The sequence below is a fragment of the Pseudorasbora parva genome, chromosome 19, assembly GCF_024679245.1.
Source record: "Pseudorasbora parva isolate DD20220531a chromosome 19, ASM2467924v1, whole genome shotgun sequence".
NCBI lineage: Eukaryota > Metazoa > Chordata > Actinopteri > Cypriniformes > Gobionidae > Pseudorasbora > Pseudorasbora parva.
In genome coordinates this window covers 30,496,330-30,517,759 of record NC_090190.1, presented here as the reverse complement: position 1 = coordinate 30,517,759, position 21,430 = coordinate 30,496,330, and the positions used below count along the sequence as shown (strand labels likewise).

The following is a 21,430-nucleotide window of genomic DNA, read 5'->3' as shown; positions in this document are numbered from 1 at the left end:
GAGGCGTTGGCGTCTACCGTCTACCGATGTCTAGCCAATCTCTTCTATTCAACTCTTATGTAAGCACTTATCAAATTACATTATTTAAAGAGATAACCTGCTCAAAAATGAAAATTCATAATTTACTTATGAAAATAATTATCCATACATTGGGTAGAATAGGTCCAGTGTTGTTTAGGAGCAAAACCTTTACATAAAATATCTTATTTCTTTTCTTCACAAAATAAATAGTCATACAGGTTTGGGTGGACAATCACTTCAAGCAATGGTCAAGACACCATAAGAACTCATAAACAGTCCTAAAGTTTAAAATGCTTATCACATAATGGGGCAGTGTTGGGGGAAACGCATTACAAGTAACTTACGTAATCAAATTACTTTTCGAAGTAACTAGTAAAGTAACGCATTACTTTTAAAATTTACAACAAACTATTTGAGTGACTTTTTCAACATCATTTCACATTTCATTGACAGCTCTATTCTCCCCATGTTGAAAAAAATTGAGAGTAAGGTGTTGTGTGTGAACAGGTTATTGTAGTTCTGGATTAAATGTGAACATTTCTTTATCTCACTTGCACAATAAAGATGAAGTACTCCTCAAAATGAATAAAATCAGTCAAATGCAAAATCAGAATACTCTGCAAACCTCCAATAATTCAATATTAAATAAAACAAATATTTGTATGTATTTAATCTACCTGTATTGACTAATGTTTTGCTGCTAACTTTTGATGATTAAGGTAAAAGCAAAAATGACTTTAGATTTTTGTTTTTTATTGGTGTTCAACTTTTTTCTCCTGCGTCCTATTCTTCCTTTATCCAGAACAGCAGCACAGCTAAAAGGTTTGTTTGAGCAGCGCCCTCTACTGTACATGCGTGAATTTGCATTTTTACCTCTGCTCGAGGCTTATTATTAAAATTTTGGTGTGAAGAGGTCTTTACATTTGCACAAAAATAGAACTTTTTTTGTTATAGAAAACAAAGGTGAGAAAAAGTAACGCAAAAGTAATTGAACGCATTACTTTTCTTAAAAAGTAACTAAGCAACTCAATCCGTTACTTTTTAAGGGAGTAATGCAATATTGTAATCCATTCATTTTCAAAGTAACTTTCCCCAACACTGTTATGGGGAACATTTCTATTATTTATAGTCATAAATTAACAGTGTATCAGGTTAAAAAATGTGTTATTCTAAATTCTCCATCTTGCATTATACGTTTCACAAGTCCTCACTGTACTTGCTCAACACTCTGAATGTTCAAACTGCTCACCACTCCTACATACATTTCTTAACAGGCTGAATTGGAAAGTTTGTTGTGGTTTCTTATGGGGAACCCAGCTCGTGGGTCACGTGGTGTGGAGCGGTTCCCGTAGTGACCCCCTCCTTTACAGCAGGATCTACTGCTTTGGCTCGGCCCGAGCTGGATCGCTCTTCCTGGCAGCGCTCAAGCCACAGGCTTGTGTCGGCAGCGGCCAAGTCAGTGTGCTTTATTGCAGTGAGGCCCCTCAAAGCTTACGGCTGGTGAAGGCCAGGAGCCAGGCTCGCAGCCAGCTTTTGTAAGAGTTTCCATGAGTAAAAGGGTTTGTAACCCCTCCTCAAAGAAGCAAAGGAAAACAACAGAAGAACCATATCAGAGGAACGAGTGAGCAGTAAATGAAGATTGAAATATTGAATAAGTGGTTGGTTGTGAAGTTTGAAAATACCTTCATCACACTGACAGCTTATTCAAGTATATAATAAGAAGTAAGAACATCTTCAATGATAATAAGACAACTAAAGCCTCAGAAAACCTCAATACTAGATACGTTGACAGCCGTGGATGATAGACGACGGCATTGTGCTTGTAGAAAAGTGCCTCTGTTTCAAATCAAATTAATGAGAGTGGTTGACAAGCTCCCTGAATGCCACACCTGACAGAGTCCATTAAAGCTGCAATCTAGAAGAAATGTAATCCGAACTTATGACACAGGGAGCCGTGTTAGTGCTCGCTAAATCGGGTTATATTTTGCCAGGGGAGAAATGACAGGTAATAATTTTGACAAGCAAAACCATAAAAAAATCCCACTCTCACTCCATGCATAACTACTTGTCCATGTTTCCGCTTAGTTTAAGCAGTATGGACTATATTTCAACTGCTCGAATGTATGAAGACTTAAGCCTCGAATGGAACCTAAGGAAACCACTATGGCATCCGTAATCCACTATCCGGCATCTTAAACTCCATGGAAGGATCTTAGATCGCTAGCATGATGTTTGTTGTCTACAAAATGATTTAAGACAATTTTCTTCACTAAATTAGCATATAGGAGTTGTACATTTGCAATAGTGTTCTTAGGGCAGCAGGAAGGATGCCCTAGGAAGACTTTGGAGAGAACGCGGTTTGAGAAATACTGATGTCCTGTCACATGTTCTATAGTGTTGAAAAGCTGCGGGGTGGATGGTGAAATGTCCAGACTATTTGTATATCAGCATGATACAAACTAAATGACAGCACTGAAAAGTGACCTCCTGTTGGGCTTGAATCACCATGTGATGTTTCAGCAGATCTTTTCATAAACACTAAGGTCTGGGTCTCTGCAAATACGCTAGAGAGCCATTCGTCTCAATGTCTGTACACCCACAGACCGGCCAGAGACCGCCAGATGCATATTACACACAAAACTGGACAGTACTTTCTCAATCTGGCAAGCTCTAATCTGATTGGCTGATTTTCCTCAACTTTCTGGAGTCAGGGCACAAAGGATTTTTAATCAGTCAGCCTGGAAAAAAAGTTGTGTATATAAGGATGAAATATTCACTGGATTTGACAAAGTTTGCCAGAATAAATTAAAGTATGCAAAGGGTGCTATTTGGGTATTATGTTGTACTTATTGGTAGAAAATTTGGGATAAGGCATATTCAATTTAATAAAAAATAGTAGTCCAAGGCACTCAGAGTAGGATTTGTTAGATCATGGCTATATAGATAAAAATGTGCATGGCAAAATTATTTTAAATTGTAATAATATTTCACAATATTACTGATTGTACTGTATTTTTGATTAAATAAAGTAAATGCAGCTTTGGTGTCCATAAAGCCTTACTGAGCCCTACTTTAGAACATTAGTGTTCCTTTTTGTTTGATGTTTTGTTTGACTTTTGTCTGTGAAAAAAAAAATACATTACTTTTTACAAGCAAATATTATATACACATTTTCTAAGCACATTTTCCACCGATTTTTGTAAAACTGTTCTCAGAGGCTGTTGTTTTATTTATTTGTTCCATAGCGGCCTATTATTGTTGAACTGTGATTTGTTGAATTATGTGTCATTCAGATAGTCTTTTTCTGTCTAAGTTGGCAGGTCTGGGCCCGGAATAAGCTGTGATGTAGATCAGACGTTTCGCAATTTAGTCAAAGTTCTGGCTAAGACTAGAAAACCATTATCTATTAGCTTTTATGATTTAATAGACAGATCTAATGTTAAAATTCTTCCATCTGTTGAATGTTTCTTCCACAGATGCTTAAAATTTAACACAAAAGTTGAAGGAAAACCGATGAAGTCATTCATTAACTTTCCAGTTAATTTAACTTGCTTTCCCGATATATTAAACATCATGGAACAGGGCCGCTGTCATTGTGGCAGTACGGTTTAGCGCTGGATCTTAACAGTCTTAATTTTGTGAGGGAGCACTCAGGCAAAAACATCAAGCAATTAGAAACATCTGTTGGGCATTACATCACCAGACTACGATGCAACCGGTCACTAAATTTCGTTGAATATTGCGCTGTCACTTACCATCATCTAGGTACATTTGATCCAGTTCTTGTGGTTCCTGCTTGATGCTGACAGCCAGGATGGTGGGGGCGTCTTCCTCCTCCTGTAGGAGCGGGGAGGACCCGCCCCTCACTGGTCCTTTGGTTATCTGAGCTGCTAAAGCAGAGGCCTCACTGGTGGCCTGTGATTGGGCCAGACTGTGGCTGGGAGTGAAGGGGAGTTCTGGTGCAGAGTTTGGGGTGGAAGGATGGGACCCTGGAGAGGATGCAGCGCTTCCTGTTGGGTAGAGCATGGACTGCGGGTAGCGTCCTGGTGTGGGCTGGATGGTGGAGACGTGTGGGACTGTAGGAGACTGGGGGCCCAAGTTCGATCCCGCTGATAGGCACTTAGTGGAGATGTGAGGGGGGGAAAGATCTTGTAGTTTGGGGCTGGTACTGGGGGAGGACGAGCAGGACAGGGAGGTGGGCTTTGCCGCAAGTCTCTGAGGGCTCGACGCAAACGAGCCCGTCACACAGGGCCTTAGTTCTGAGGGTATCATGGGGGTCATCCCTGGGGGGCTGTAGTAGGGCTTCGGATGCAGCGCCAACCCAACAGGATGGAGCGGCGCACATACCTGGGGAAGGTCGTAGTCGTCGCGCGGCTCTGTTTTTATGGTCGGAACTGGGGAGGCGAAGGCGAAAAGAGAGCAAAGAGAAAGATCAGATGAAGAAAACGGGGGAAAAGAGAAAAACTAATAAAAACACGTTCCGGGTTCATGTGACTATGCGAGCTAGCGCGAGTGAGTGGGTTTGTGGCTAGGATACCCACAGCGAAACAAACATTCTCATCAATGAGACTATGTGTCTGAGGCTACACGCTCCCGCCCAACTGAAAATATTTAAAGAAAGAGGGAAAAAAGGGATGAATCATCACCACAAGAGCCTTCCAGCTGCTTTCGAAAATAAAAGGGCTATTTTTTTTGGATCTGCCCCCAGTGCTAATACCATATAAGCGTGCATTATGAAATATTTTACTGCTACAGTAGTTTCACATCCACAGCTTTACAAAAAACTTTTTTTTCAGAGTGTCATTTTAAGATTCGATCTCAGGTTTAAGAGAGCCAAACTGCCAAGAATTGGAATGAGACTGGATTAGAAACAGATCAGCAGATCCTACATTTCGAGTGCATGGAGTTCAAACTAATAGTGAGGTTGCCCATTTTTAACATATGCACAAGTAGCAAAGGTGCCTTTGAAGAGATTTTAAAGAAAAAAATGGAGTACTATGTGGTATACTTTCGGTTCATGTCGTTTAGCTTCTGAGAACATCTATATGCTTATGACAAAATTTACTTTTACCTGATTTTGATGTTTTTATTTAATTTTAATCTTTCTCTTTGAGGTAAAAAAGGCCAATAATACTGGTTATATTTTTGCCCAATCAGATGCTCACTAGAATGAGAATGTCCCTCCCCCAACACAATCTTCATCTGACTAGCAAACAGCGAAACATGATTGTTATGTAAATATAAGCCTTCCTATTTCAAAAGGACACGCATAACTCCAGGAAAGTCACTACACTTAAGCAATTTCAAAGTCATCCATATCTTTTTTTTGTTCAAAACATTCATTTCTTTGTAAGCGTTAAAAAGCCTGATAAAGACTAGCTTAAACTACCCCTAAAAACTAACACATTGGTGTTTCTTGATGTATTTGATTCTTGTGAACAGATGTTGAGCTACTGGGGAGAATTCATTTGTTGTAAACTCTTCATCCTCATGACATTACATTTTTCACCTTTTAACTTCTGGCTCCATTTTTCAACAGACTGTCAGCAGCAGTTTATTTTTCTTCGGCGATGAGACATCCCTCACACCAACATGCCTCTACAGAAGCCCTGAAGTTTTATTTTGCATTCTGTCAACAATACAGAGAAAAAGGGGAACTCTCTGTGCCGCCCAGATAGACCGCAGTTTTAAAATAGAGCCTAGACACCTATTTTAAGCCCTAAAAGGGGAAATGAGGCTTCTAGCACATGACTATACAGGCAGGCAGATATCTGTCACTCTGCCTCGTGTTAACCCCCAAAACCATCTCAGATTATTCAAATGTTTGTATCACTTACCACTGAAGCTTATAGACTCATTAAACTAATGAGGAACCATTTATCATTCTGGGTTAACATGAAGATACACAGACTCAGGGTTATATTTTTTCCTTTAAAATAGAATTAGACAAATGGATGTCTCTAAATCTCCTCATCATGATCAGAATACAATTAAATACTTAATATAAGCCATATATCAGGTGTATGAAAGGGTTTTACAAGGACTTTTAAACTAAAGGGTTTTAAACTTTAGCTAAAGTTTAGCTAATTTTTTTTAAACTGGTTTTACCACTATAAAATCTATAAAGTACATTTTAGGTACATAAATTAAAGTTGTAGGACTCTTAACACATCAATAACAGTTATCTATAAAACATGCACTTCTAGGTGAATTTAAAATAATAATAAATAAATTCAGCTAGAGCCAAAAAAAACTATTTTAGGGTTTTTTGGCCGTGACCTGGAGACTCCTGCCCTAAAAATAAGTGTAAAATGTCCCATTGTTCAAAAATATAAAATACTTCCACATCATACGACTTCCACATCAATAATAATTAAAAAAATAATAACAATAATAATCAAATAATAATTATGCACTAATAAAAAAAATATTTAAAAAAAATTTTGTTTTCGGGGTCTTTGGCCTGAAGCTTCTGCTCTAAAAGACAAATTATTCCTGAAATGGGCTGGACAGATTCCCTCCATCACCTTTACAGCATCCAGTCTAAAAAAAGCCAGTACTGCAGTGTGAGTGGGACATCCTGCAGTTGCAGTGCCCACACTTCAGGAGACAGGGCTGGGACAAGCTGGGTCTGACTCAAGCCTTTGAACCACCCACTGGTTACGCACACTGGGCCTGAGGGAATTAGCGGTGGTTAGGACTTTTCAGATGTCAAGTCATTTTTTTTTTTCACCTGGCAACCAGTCGGGATTTGAATAATAGCATTCACATACTGGAACCCCACCCTGTCACTGCCCTTCCACTGCTCCCGGAGCAGGTATGGAAAAGAACAAATTTTATGGAAATGCTTTTAACAAAGAAAAAATAGCCACAATTCCATCCACTAAAAAGGCTTTAGAATTTCTTCTGAATTTTTTAGTCAGATTGGAAAAAGAATGTGTGAATTTAAGGGGAAAGAGGCGTTTATTTACCGTTTGTGGGCAGGTATGTGAAACGCTGGTACTGGCTTCTCTTCCGTTTGCCATTGCACACGTAGAAATTCACTTGAACTGGGTTGGATATTCTTTGGTTCCGATATGATGGGACTTCCACAAGCAAAGCCACCTGAAATTCAATATATGAACAACTTCAGTCAGTTGATGTTGCAGTGATGGGCGAAAAAAAAAAGGTTCTAGATACCAAAAACCTTAACAGCACTGTCTTCGTTATTCAACCTCACACCATGTGCAGCGTCCAACAGCTATACACGCATCCAGCGATTGTGGCTTTGTGAGCTCGGGGCAGATGAGGTTCAGACAAACTAAACTGCATACAGCAGACGGTGTTATTTTTTACGCTTCTCACCCTGAATGAGAGAGTGTCCGGGGACTCCGTCCAGACAGTTTATTTCCCCAGCGCGTCTCCCCTCTCTGTCTCCAGACGCCACTGAACTTTTGACCACTGAACCGTCTGCGATTATAACTACAGTATGAGAAAGGTGCTGGGAGTGTCAAACTGTCTATCTCCAACCTCTTTTCCTCCACCCTGAGATGAACCCTGTGTGGCTGAGAAGAAACTGATGGAAGTGCTGTACAGTAGCCAGAGAGGAAGTCATCAGTCTTCTTGCAGGTTTTAGAACCATGTGCAGGTGAGCTTCCAGACTATTTATATTAGCACATCGCCTTAGCCGCAGAGCAATGCCAGACCAAGCACAATGTGTTTGAGAGAATTTCATCTATTAGTCTGATCTGCAGCTGTGCTTGGGATCCTTGGCCTGCAGTGAACTCCAACTCTACTTACAATTCAACTTACTTCAGTAAAAATGTACTTAAAAGTATTAAAATGCCAATAACACACCATTTATCTATCTATCTGTCATTGACAACTCATTTTAATTTTGTAATGTGTATTTCTGAGTGAAAAACATATTCAGTGAAAAAAAGAATGAAGGCTATTCAGGCCATTTGGCAGCCTAACCCTGGTTACGCCCCAAAGTAGTAATTTTCTATGAAGGTAAAAGGAATTCAGTTTTTTTATTGAAGCTTGTTTCCACCACAGAATAAAACGATTTAAAAGATAATTGATAAAAAGATAACATTTTATCTCAAAATGTGTACTTTTTTTTCTCACAACTGTGAGATATAAACTTATATAAAATTGTCAGAACTGTGATATAAAGTCAGAATTGTGATATAAAGTCAGAATTGTAATTTAAAGTAAGAATTGTGTTATATAAAGTCAGAATGCTGTGATATAAAGTCAGAATGTTGTGATATAAAGTCAGAATGTTGTGATATAAAGTCAGAATAATGAGATAAAGTCAGAATGTTGTGATATAAAGTCAGAATGCTGTGATATAAAGTCAGAATAATGAGATAAAGTCAGAATGTTGTGATATAAAGTCAGAATAATGAGATATAGTCAGAATGTTGTGATATAAAGTCAGAATGTTGTGATAAAGTCAGAATGTTGTGATATAAAGTCAGAATGTTGTGATATAAAGTCAGCATAATTAGATAAAGTCAGAATGTTGTGATATAAAGTCAGAATAATGAAATAAAGTCAGAATGTTGTGATATAAAGTCAGAATGTTGTGATATAAAGTCAGAATAATGAGATATAGTCAGAATGTTGTGATATAAAGTCAGAATAATGAAATAAAGTCAGAATGTTGTGATATAAAGTCAGAATGTTGTGATATAAAGTCAGAATGTTGTGATATTAAGTCAGAATAATGAGATATAGTCAGAATGTTGTGATATAAAGTCAGAATAATGAAATAAAGTCAGAATGCTGTGATATAAGGTCAGAATGCTGTGATATAAAGTCAGAATGTTGTGAAATAAAGTCAGAATGTTGTGATATAAAGTCAGAATAATCAGATATAGTCAGAATGCTGTGATATAAAGTCAGAATAATGAGATAAAGTCAGAATGTTGTGATATAAAGTCAGAATGTTGTGATATAAAGTCAGAATAATGAGATAAAGTCAGAATGCTGTGATATAAAGTCAGAATAATGAGATAAAGTCAGAATGTTGTGATATAAAGTCAGAATGTTGTGATATAAAGTCAGAATATTGTGATATAAAGTCAGAATAATGAAATAAAGTCAGAATGTTGTGATATAAAGTCAGAATGTTGTGATATAAAGTAAGAATGTTGTGATATAAAGTCAGAATAATTAGATAAAGTCAGAATGTTGTGATATAAAGTCAGAATGTTGTGATATAAAGTAAGAATGTTGTGATATAAAGTCAGAATAATTAGATAAAGTCAGAATGTTGTGATATAAAGTCAGAATAATGAGATAAAGTCAGAATGTTATGATATAAAGTCAGAATAATGAGATATAGTCAGAATGTTGAGATATAAAGTCAGAATGTTGTGATATAAAGTCAGAATATTGTGATATAAGGTCAGAATAATGAAATAAAGTCAGAATGCTGTGATATAAGGTCAGAATGCTGTGATATAAAGTCAGAATGTTGTGATATAAAGTCAGAATGTTGTGATATAAAGTCAGAATAATCAGATATAGTCAGAATGCTGTGATATAAAGTCAGAATAATGAGATAAAGTCAGAATGTTGTGATATAAAGTCAGAATGTTGTGATATAAAGTCAGAATATTGTGATATAAAGTCAGAATGTTGTGATATAAAGTCAGAATGTTGTGATATAAAGTCAGAATGTTGTGATATAAAGTAAGAATGTTGTGATATAAAGTCAGAATAATGAGATAAAGTCAGAATGTTGTGATATAAAGTCAGAATAATCAGATATAGTCAGAATGTTGTGATATAAAGTCAGAATAATGAGATAAAGTCAGAATGTTATGATATAAAGTCAGAATAATGAGATATAGTCAGAATGTTGTGATATAAAGTCAGAATAATGAGATAAAGTCAGAATGTTGTGATATAAAGTCAGAATAATGAGATATAGTCAGAATGTTGTGATATAAAGTCAGAATAATGAGATATAGTCAGAATGTTGTGATATAAAGTCAGAATAATGAGATAAAGTCAGAATGTTATGATATAAAGTCAGAATAATGAGATATAGTCAGAATGTTGTGATATAAAGTCAGAATAATGAGATATAGTCAGAATGTTGTGATATAAAGTCAGAATAATGAGATATAGTCAGAATGTTGTGATATAAAGTCAGAATAATGAGATATAGTCAGAATGTTGTGATATAAAGTCAGAATAATGAGATAAAGTCAGAATGTTATGATATAAAGTCAGAATAATGAGATATAGTCAGAATGTTGTGATATAAAGTCAGAATAATGAGATATAGTCAGAATGTTGAGATATAAAGTCAGAATAATGAGATATAGTCAGAATGTTGTGATATAAAGTCAGAATAATGGGATATAGTCAGAATGTTGTGATATAAAGTCAGAATAATGAGATCAAGTCAGAATGTTGTGATATAAAGTCAGAATAATGAGATATAGTCAGAATGTTGTGATATAAAGTCAGAATAATGAGATATAGTCAGAATGTTGTGATATAAAGTCAGAATGTTGTGATATAATGTCAGAATAATGAGATATAGTCAGAATGTTGTGATATAAAGTCAGAATAATGAGATATAGTCAGAATGTTGTGATATAAAGTCAGAATGTTGTGATATAAAGTCAGAATGTTGTGATATAAAGTCCGAATGCTGTGATATAAAGTCAGAATAATGAGATAAAGTCAGAATGATGAGATAAAGTCAGAATGTTGTGATATAAAGTCAGAATGTTGTGATATAAAGTCCGAATGCTGTGATATAAAGTCAGAATAATGAGATAAAGTCAGAATGTTGTGATATAAAGTCAGAATAATGAGATATAGTCAGAATGTTGTGATATAAAGTCAGAATAATGAGATATAGTCAGAATGTTGTGATATAAAGTCAGAATAATGAGATAACGTCAGAATGTTGTGATATAAAGTCAGAATAATGAGATATAGTCAGAATGTTGTGATATAAAGTCAGAATAATGAGATATAGTCAGAATGTTGTGATATAAAGTCAGAATAATGAGATATAGTCAGAATGCTGTGATATAAAGTCAGAATAATGAGATAAAGTCAGAATGTTGTGATATAAAGTCAGAATAATGAGATATAGTCAGAATGTTGTGATATAAAGTCAGAATAATGAGATATAGTCAGAATGTTGTGATATAGTCAGAATGTTGTGATATAAAGTCAGAATGTTGTGATATAAAGTCAGAATGTTGTGATATAAAGTCAGAATGCTGTGATATAAAGTCAGAATATTGTGATATAAAGTCAGAATAATGAAATAAAGTCAGAATAATGAAATAAAGTCAGAATGCTGTGATATAAAGTCAGAATGTTGTGATATAAAGTCAGAATAATGAGATAAAGTCAGAATGTTGTGATATAAAGTCAGAATAATGAGATAAAGTCAGAATGTTGTGATATAAAATCAGAATAATGATATAAAGTCAGAATGTTGTGATATAAAGTCAGAATAATGATATAAAGTCAGAATGTTGTGATACAAAGTCAGAATAATGAGATAAAGTCAGAATGTTGTGATATAAAGTCAGAATGTTGTGATATAAAGTCAGAATAATGAGATAAAGTCAGAATGTTGTGATATAAAGTCAGAATGTTGTGATATAAAGTCAGAATGCTGTGATATAAAGTCAGAATAATGAAATAAAGTCAGAATAATGAAATAAAGTCAGAATGTTGTGATATAAAGTCAGAATGTTGTGATATAAAGTCAGAATAATGAAATAAAGTCAGAATGCTGTGATATAAAGTCAGAATGCTGTGATATAAAGTCAGAATGTTGTGATATAAAGTCAGAATAATGAAATAAAGTCAGAATGCTGTGATATAAAGTCAGAATGTTGTGATATAAAGTCAGAATAATGAGATAAAGTCAGAATGTTGTGATATAAAGTCAGAATAATGAGATAAAGTCAGAATGTTGTGATATAAAGTCAGAATAATGAGATAAAGTCAGAATGTTGTGATATAAAGTCAGAATAATGAGATAAAGTCAGAATGTTGTGATATAAAGTCAGAATAATGAGATAAAGTCAGAATGTTGTGATATAAAGTCAGAATAATGAGATAAAGTCAGAATGTTGTGATATAAAGTCAGAATAATGAGATATAGTCAGAATGTTGTGAAATAAAGTCAGAATGTTGTGATATAAAGTCAGAATAATGAGATAAAGTAAGAATGTTGTGATATAAAGTCAGAATAATGAGATATAGTCAGAATGTTGTGATATAAAGTCAGAATAATGAGATAAAGTCAGAATGTTGTGATATAAAGTCAGAATGTTGTGATATAAAGTCAGAATAATGAAATAAAGTCAGAATAATGAGATAAAGTCAGAATGTTGTGATATAAAGTCAGAATGTTGTGATATAAAGTCAGAATAATGAGATATAGTCAGAATGTTGTGATATAAAGTCAGAATAATGAGATATAGTCAGAATGTTGTGATATAAAGTCAGAATAATGAGATATAGTCAGAATGTTGTGATATAAAGTCAGAATAATGAGATATAGTCAGAATGTTGTGATATAAAGTCAGAATAATGAGATATAGTCAGAATGTTGTGATATAAAGTCAGAATAATGAGATATAGTCAGAATGTTGTGATATAAAGTCAGAATAATGAGATATAGTCAGAATGTTGTGATATAAAGTCAGAATAATGAGATATAGTCAGAATGCTGTGATATAAAGTCAGAATAATGAGATATAGTCAGAATGCTGTGATATAAAGTCAGAATAATGAGATATAGTCAGAATGTTGTGATATAAAGTCAGAATAATGAGATATAGTCAGAATGTTGTGAGATAAAGTCAGAATAATGAGATAAAGTCAGAATGTTGTGATATAAAGTCAGAATAATGAGATAAAGTCAGAATGTTGTGATATAAAGTCAGGATAATGAGATATAGTCAGAATGTTGTGATATAAAGTCAGAATAATGAGATAAAGTCAGAATGTTGTGATATAAAGTCAGAATGTTGTGATATAAAGTCAGAATAATGAGATATAGTCAGAATGTTGTGATATAAAGTCAGAATAATGAGATATAGTCAGAATGTTGTGAGATAAAGTCAGAATAATGAGATATAGTCAGAATGTTGTGATATAAAGTCAGAATAATGAGATATAGTCAGAATGTTGTGATATAAAGTCAGAATAATGAGATAAAGTCAGAATGTTGTGATATAAAGTCAGAATGTTGTGATATAAAGTCAGAATAATGAGATAAAATCAGAATGTAGTGATATAAAGTCAGAATAATGAGATAAAATCAGAATGTTGTGATATAAAGTCAGAATAATGAGATATAGTCAGAATGTTGTGATATAAAGTCAGAATGTTGTGATATAAAGTCAGAATAATGAAATAAAGTCAGAATGCTGTGATATAAAGTCAGAATGCTGTGATATAAAGTCAGAATGTTGTGATATAAAGTCAGAATAATGAAATAAAGTCAGAATGTTGTGATATAAAGTCAGAATAATGAAATAAAGTCAGAATGTTGTGATATAAAGTCAGAATAATGAAATAAAGTCAGAATGCTGTGATATAAAGTCAGAATGCTGTGATATAAAGTCAGAATGTTGTGATATAAAGTCAGAATAATGAGATAAAGTCAGAATGTTGTGATATAAAGTCAGAATAATGAGATAAAGTCAGAATGTTGTGATATAAAGTCAGAATAATGAGATAAAGTCAGAATGTTGTGATATAAAGTCAGAATAATGAGATAAAGTCAGAATGTTGTGATATAAAGTCAGAATAATGAGATATAGTCAGAATGTTGTGAAATAAAGTCAGAATGTTGTGATATAAAGTCAGAATAATGAGATAAAGTAAGAATGTTGTGATATAAAGTCAGAATAATGAGATAAAGTCAGAATGTTGTGATATAAAGTCAGAATAATGAGATAAAGTCAGAATGTTGTGATATAAAGTCAGAATAATGAGATATAGTCAGAATGTTGTGAAATAAAGTCAGAATGTTGTGATATAAAGTCAGAATAATGAGATAAAGTAAGAATGTTGTGATATAAAGTCAGAATAATGAGATATAGTCAGAATGTTGTGATATAAAGTCAGAATAATGAGATAAAGTCAGAATGTTGTGATATAAAGTCAGAATAATGAGATAAAGTCAGAATGTTGTGATATAAAGTCAGAATAATGAGATAAAGTCAGAATGTTGTGATATAAAGTCAGAATGTTGTGATATAAAGTCAGAATAATGAAATAAAGTCAGAATAATGAGATAAAGTCAGAATGTTGTGATATAAAGTCAGAATGTTGTGATATAAAGTCAGAATAATGAGATATAGTCAGAATGCTGTGATATAAAGTCAGAATAATGAGATATAGTCAGAATGTTGTGATATAAAGTCAGAATAATGAGATATAGTCAGAATGTTGTGATATAAAGTCAGAATAATGAGATATAGTCAGAATGTTGTGATATAAAGTCAGAATAATGAGATATAGTCAGAATGCTGTGATATAAAGTCAGAATAATGAGATATAGTCAGAATGCTGTGATATAAAGTCAGAATAATGAGATATAGTCAGAATGTTGTGATATAAAGTCAGAATAATGAGATATAGTCAGAATGTTGTGATATAAAGTCAGAATGTTGTGATATAAAGTCAGAATAATGAGATATAGTCAGAATGTTGTGAGATAAAGTCAGAATAATGAGATATAGTCAGAATGTTGTGATATAAAGTCAGAATAATGAGATAAAGTCAGAATGTTGTGATATAAAGTCAGAATAATGAGATATAAAGTCAGAATGTTGTGATATAAAGTCAGAATAATGAGATAAAGTCAGAATGTTGTGATATAAAGTCAGAATGTTGTGATATAAAGTCAGAATAATGAGATATAGTCAGAATGTTGTGATATAAAGTCAGAATAATGAGATATAGTCAGAATGTTGTGAGATAAAGTCAGAATAATGAGATATAGTCAGAATGTTGTGATATAAAGTCAGAATAATGAGATATAGTCAGAATGTTGTGATATAAAGTCAGAATAATGAGATAAAGTCAGAATGTTGTGATATAAAGTCAGAATGTTGTGATATAAAGTCAGAATAATGAGATAAAATCAGAATGTTGTGATATAAAGTCAGAATAATGAGATAAAGTCAGAATGTTGTGATATAAAGTCAGAATAATGAGATAAAATCAGAATGTTGTGATATAAAGTCAGAATAATGAGATATAGTCAGAATGTTGTGATATAAAGTCAGAATAATGAGATAAAGTCAGAATGTTGTGATATAAAGTCAGAATTGTGTGATATACAGTCAGAATTGTGTGATATAAAGTCAGAATTGTGTGATATAAAGTCAGAATGTTGTGATATAAAGTCAGAATTGTGTGATATATAGTCAAAATGTTGTGATATAAAGTCAGAACTTTGTGATATACAGTCAGAATTGTGTGATATAAAGTCAGAATTGTGTGATATAAAGTCAGAATGTTGTGATGTAAAGTCAGAATCGCAAAATATAACCAGAATTACGTGATATAAGCTCGCAATTGCGAGAAACAAAAGTCAAAATTGCGAGTCAAAGTCAAAACTCGCAATTGTGATTTTATAATTCGCAATTGCGACTTTAAATTTACACAGTTCTGAGGGGGAAAAAAAGTCTGAATTTCGAAATGTAAGCTCGAAAAGACCTTTTCTATTTTTTATTCTGTTGCGGAAACAAGCTTCCTGAGTTCTTCTTTGAGAAAGACTGAAATATTCAAAAATGTTTGTCAGGATGACATTTCATATAAATTTCAAAACATGAATCAAATCTCAAAACAGTATCATAAATTATCTTTCTTAATTTAATCATGCTTAAAAAAAAACAATAAAAAAAAAAACTGTAATTAGGCTGATCCAGTTAACGCACATGTAAACTAGTGTAGACTAGATTAAATGTTTCTTGAGCATTTAGAATGATTTCTGAAGGATCATGTGACACTGAAGACTGAAGTAACGATGCTGGAACTATAATAATTTTTCGCAATATTATTGCTTTTACTGTATTTCTGTCAAATATATATTCTTAAAATATATATATTTTAAGAGAATTCTTTCAAAACTCTTTAAAAATTCTTACCAACACCACACTTTTGATTGGTAGTATACATTATAGAGGAAACAAACTAGCAAAAAGGATTAGATGGTGAAAACTGCTTAGAATTGAGACAGTAAGGGATAATTTGCGCAAAGTATATGTTACTATAGTTATTTGGCTGCCCTAACTGAACATACATTATTATTAATTATGAGATCTGAGAAAGAAGTTATTCTTGTTATTCATTTTCCAGAACTTGCACCTACCTGCCACTGACTGAAAGGCAAACGCTGACCTTTATTTACAAACACCAAATTCTAGGAACTATTTCAAATTTTGGTGTTTATATGAAAAAATAATGTAACATTAAACAAAACCATGCTTTGTGAAAAGACAAACCAACCCAAAAACTGCTCCAAACCAACCCAAAATAATGTGAAAAAAGGCAGTTGACACAAGACAGCGTAGCAAACTAAAAGAGCCATGTGGTTTAGACTGTGTGAGAAAATGGTTCACATTAAATAAATATACATATACACACGCAGCCGGGCGGGGAGGGGTAGAAATCAAAGGCGTCCTTGTAAAAAAATTGTCTAATACATTAATGCTCCATTCAGACAGATGGTCCCCATTCACTCGCTGAGCATTGAAACCAGGCGTGGAGGCTCTCATAAAGTTATGAACCAAGAGACACCAGACAAAGGCTAGCTTTCAGGGAGCTTTTGGCTCCGACAAGGAAGAAACAAACATTAATTCACCCTAAAAAAAATATGACAGCCATAGAGCTCTCTTCATTTTATTATGAACACATGAGCTCAGACAGAAGCTACTAAAATTTAGCCATAAATTTTAAGGAATTTTAGCTCGCTTATTTTTTGATAGCGAGACCCACACTCGCACTTGAAAGTTCTGCCTAGAAGCAATTAAAGAGTCACAATTATGCATTCTCTTTATGAGAATCTACTAATAAAATGGAAAAGAGCTGGTGCGTTTTCCCTTTAATGCTTTGATTAGAAGATTCTATCACATTGCAACTGTTTCTTAGCTGGACAATAGTGACAATGGCTTTTATCCAACAGTCTGAGCTCTATGGATGGACATGTGCTACCTAACAAGTGTGTGTGTGGTGAGGGGAGCAGGTGCAGTGTTCACACACAAACACAGTCTAATCCCAGAGTCTAAACTGTGGTCCCTGAGCTCTCGCAGAAAGAATCTTCCATAGAGAAAACAAGGAGCAGGTTTGCGTGTGCGAGTGTTGTGTGTTTCCTCCCGAGAGAAGAAAGTAGGGCTCCTCACATACATTATATCCGCTTTACACACAAAAAACAACCTGTTTACCTCAAACACAGCAATACAACAAACATTTCTTAGTTTGAAACTCATTTTTGTAATACAATAATTGATATACCTATGTAATTTTATTCATAAAATTCTCAAGATTTCATCTTGCTGTCTTTAGTTAAAAAAAAAGAAAAAAAAAAGAAGTTGCAAGACTTACCGATTTGGAGGATTCTCTGTTGACTTTGGCCTCCATTTCCCATATGTGATGGCCATCTGCAAAGAATAAATAAAAAAGACCAGAAATTTATAGCCTATTATTAATCATTGCCTCACATATGTGAAGGAATACACAGAGTAAGCTTTATTTCAGAATAGAAGAGAAATTTTTAGATTTAATCAACATTTATCAACATTATCAAACTGTGATGGAAGTCTGATCAAAGCAAACTAACAAAAAGTATCCCCAGTTACAGTGGATGATTGAATTGAACTTATATATATACACTGTAATAAAATATTGTTGGTTGAACTTAAAAAAGTAAGTAACCTGGTTGCCTTAAAATTTTGAGTTTATTGAAATTAAAAATTTGAGTTGATACAATGAAGGAAATTTGTTTAATAAATAGAAACTGAAAATATTATTGTATCTGAACCACATAAAAAAAAAAGATTAATCAAGAAAATAGTACAATTTGGCATGTTTCACTGCATCATCCCAAATAAAACGCACAATTACCCAATATGCTTACAAAATATTTTAATAATATATGAATAAAGGTTGTCAATAAAGGTTGTTTTAACTTTCATTTAACTCAAAGTCAAGGCAACCAGGTAACTTATTTTTTAAATATTTGTTTAAAGTGTAGTTGTATTTTATATCATATTAAAATATTAAAATTAACCATATAACCATGCATAGTTAGATAAACAGATTTATCTGATTTTTGAGTGATGAAAAAAGCTTATATTAAATATTTGTGTGGATTTTTGGTGCAAAGTCACTTAAAATGTCAGTATCTAATATGGCTAATACTGACAGAATATGTTCCCATAGATTTCCTATTCACTCTCTCATAACCTATTTAGTGACACTTTACTCAAAGTTTGTATATATAAAGCACTATAAAAGCATTTTTAATGCATAAATCATCATAATGCATTCCATGCTCTAATGAATAATTGTAACCACAGTTATACATTATAAGACCTTTAGAAAGTGTAATGCATTAAAACCCATGACATCCAATTTCAGATCTGCAAATATTATATGGCCTTTTAACTTTGATAACAATTATTAATCAAAGGACATAATGCATTATAACATGCATTATGAATACTTTTATAATGCATTATACATAAAGGTTTAGTAAAGTAGTTTTATTTTTGCTTATGTAATTCTTGTTCATATTAATAAAGAAAAGAAAATGTGATTTTGGTACTGCGTTGAGTCACCACTGGACATCTGGGTCCTGAGGCAAGACCAGTTGGGAGCCTCTGCCGTAGACAACCTCAGTATAACATAAAAGAGGCAGAAATCCCAAAAGTCTTTCGAGAGCTATCGCTATACTGCAGTCAACCTTGAGATTACATCATGTCCTGTCTGCCTCTGACCCGCTTGGGCAGATGGGGGGCTGATGCAATCCTAATGATCTTACCATAGCCAAGAAGTGTGTGCGTGTGACGTGCTTTTGCTATGGAGGGACCAGTCGCTTACATCAGCCCCTTGTGGAATCTCGCAACTCATGACAAATAGTGTCTGAAGGGTCCAATAAAAGGCCTGGTAAACTCTGCTTCAGATAATGAGCAGCGGCTGTTTGGCTAAAGAGCGTGAGGCGCGCTTACGAGTCATTCTGTCCTTTCTCTCAATCTCCAATCTCTCTTCAGTATAAAAAGTTTTATTTAACTATTTTCAGCCTCCGGTTTTTTGACGCAAACTGGCTTTCCCACACAAACGTTTGGGAACAAAGACATATTAAGGTCTCATTTGCTATTTTTAGTTAAGACATCACTGAAAAGACGTTTTTACTCAGACCGTAAAAGCAGGAGAAAACCGCAGGGTAGTTTGGTCACAGCAGCGACCCGTTAGGGCAAACCACAGACGCACACATGAAAACAGAGCATCATTGTGTCTAAGAAAGAATAAAAGTATAGAAAGGAAATGATTCGAATATTATCTAGAACAATAGACAACGCACCTTTTTAAACTTTCCATTGGCTTGTCTCGTGTCATATTTTTACATAATTGCATATCGCTATCATACATTTCACATTGATGATGCTCCTGGGTTTAAACAGAATGCGGTGGAAAAGACTGTATTGGTTTTCCATGATAATTTTCGATGACAAATATTCTCCAGTGGACCCTGAAGACTGTATTCCTAGACATTGAGTGCTTTATTTATACCACTGAGAAAGATCAAATGTATTGTTCTCACCTCAGTGAAATATTTATATGAGGTCTCAGGCTTCAAGTCAGACAAATTGCTTGTCAAGTTTTAAGACAAATGACTTGTCAAGTTCTCATAATGTTACTCAACAGCATACGCAACGAATGGGTAATCTAGTGTCAGATTTAGAGGCGCGCTAACAGTACTGTACTAATGTCTGATTGCGATGAATCTGGCATCTGGGGTAACTTTCCATTGGAGGTTCTCAAACCACTCCAGACATATTATTCAGACTTAAAAGATGGAATGCTGAGACTATTTTGATAGCATTTTAAAAGAAAGCTTAGACAGTGGGGTCAGGTTTTCATGGGCAGACAGTGAGGGCATCCCTGGCTAGTCGCGCTGTGGTCTGTGATGTGGTGGAACGGTCTGTCATTACTGCTGGAAGGTAATGCGATGCTAAAGGGAACCTCCATTGCCACTGTCTCCTTCTCTCTCTCTCTCTCTCTCTCTCTCTCTCTCTCTCTCTCTCTCTCTCTCTCTCTCTCTCTCTCTCTCTCTCTCTCTGATCAGTTTCATGAAGCTACCAACTATATTATGGTCAAATTCGACTATCTACAGCGATTTTATCCCACTTTAAAGTGGCACATATACAGTTGTTCACACAGATTCCATTTTTGTGACATATGGAATTGACATATATACAACTTAGACAAAGAAATAACACAATAAATCTAGAAAGATGGACTAAATTATGTTTACAAAAAAATCAACCAAAGCCGAATTGACCAAAATCACTCTCGGTCTCCATCAGTGATACTACTGCACCTCTAATACATACTCCTGTATATGATGTCACCACTTGGATGGGGCCCCGAATTATGGATGGGGGAGAAAGCAAGATCTGCGGTACACCAGCATAATGTCATGCGGTCATTTGTTTTTTCAGATCTCATCTTTACTATAGACTTTCCTCTCAACCTCAGTTTATTGTTGGTTCTGCAAGAAACAACTATTTTGGAAAAACGTTTATATTTATATAATTTGTGCTAGATACTGAATGCAAGATATGGTCTGAAAAGCAACAGAATTGTTCAAAAAAACGAAATTAAATGTTAATATTTACTTTTATTATTACTAAAATAATATATAGTATTACGTATTTATAATTATACATTTTATATCAATAAAGTAATTAACTGTAAAAAAAAAAAATTCTGATGTAATATTTTTGGCTTACATAATTGAATGTGAACGTTTTGCTTACCATATATAGTATGCATTATATTTGCACATTGTTTGGCATGATGTGAAATATCTGATAAACTGAAGAAATACTTAAACTGATTAATTAATTTCAATTAATTTCAATTATTAAGGCAGCATGACATGGCCTTTGCAGAAATACAATGCCAGAATGCATGGCAAAAAGCTCAGTAAAAAACAAACAAAAAAAAAAAACAATTACATTATATATAGGGCTGCAATTTTATGATGTAAAGCCACTTTGACTGTCGTGAAGAAGTCTGCTGTGGAGCTTGCGTCAGCGCACATCATGGGGACATATCAGCCGCAAAGAGGGCAATCGCGAGTACCATTATGTAAACTAAAATGACAAATGGGGCACCCTACAGTATG

General features: G+C 34.1%; 1 protein-coding gene across 1 annotated transcript in view; it reads right to left on the bottom strand.

Annotated features, from left to right (window-relative positions):
- The window catches only part of nfatc1 (nuclear factor of activated T cells 1), a 62,436-nt gene that overhangs the window by 10,668 nt on the left and 30,338 nt on the right, over positions 1-21,430 (bottom strand). Inside the window, exons 7-9 of the mRNA XM_067426150.1 lie at positions 17,623-17,678; positions 6,993-7,125; positions 3,777-4,415 (exon numbers count right to left, since the gene is read on the bottom strand). Of these exons, the coding sequence (XP_067282251.1) occupies positions 3,777-4,415; positions 6,993-7,125; positions 17,623-17,678 (828 nt within the window). The remainder of the gene's footprint in view (positions 1-3,776; positions 4,416-6,992; positions 7,126-17,622; positions 17,679-21,430) is intronic.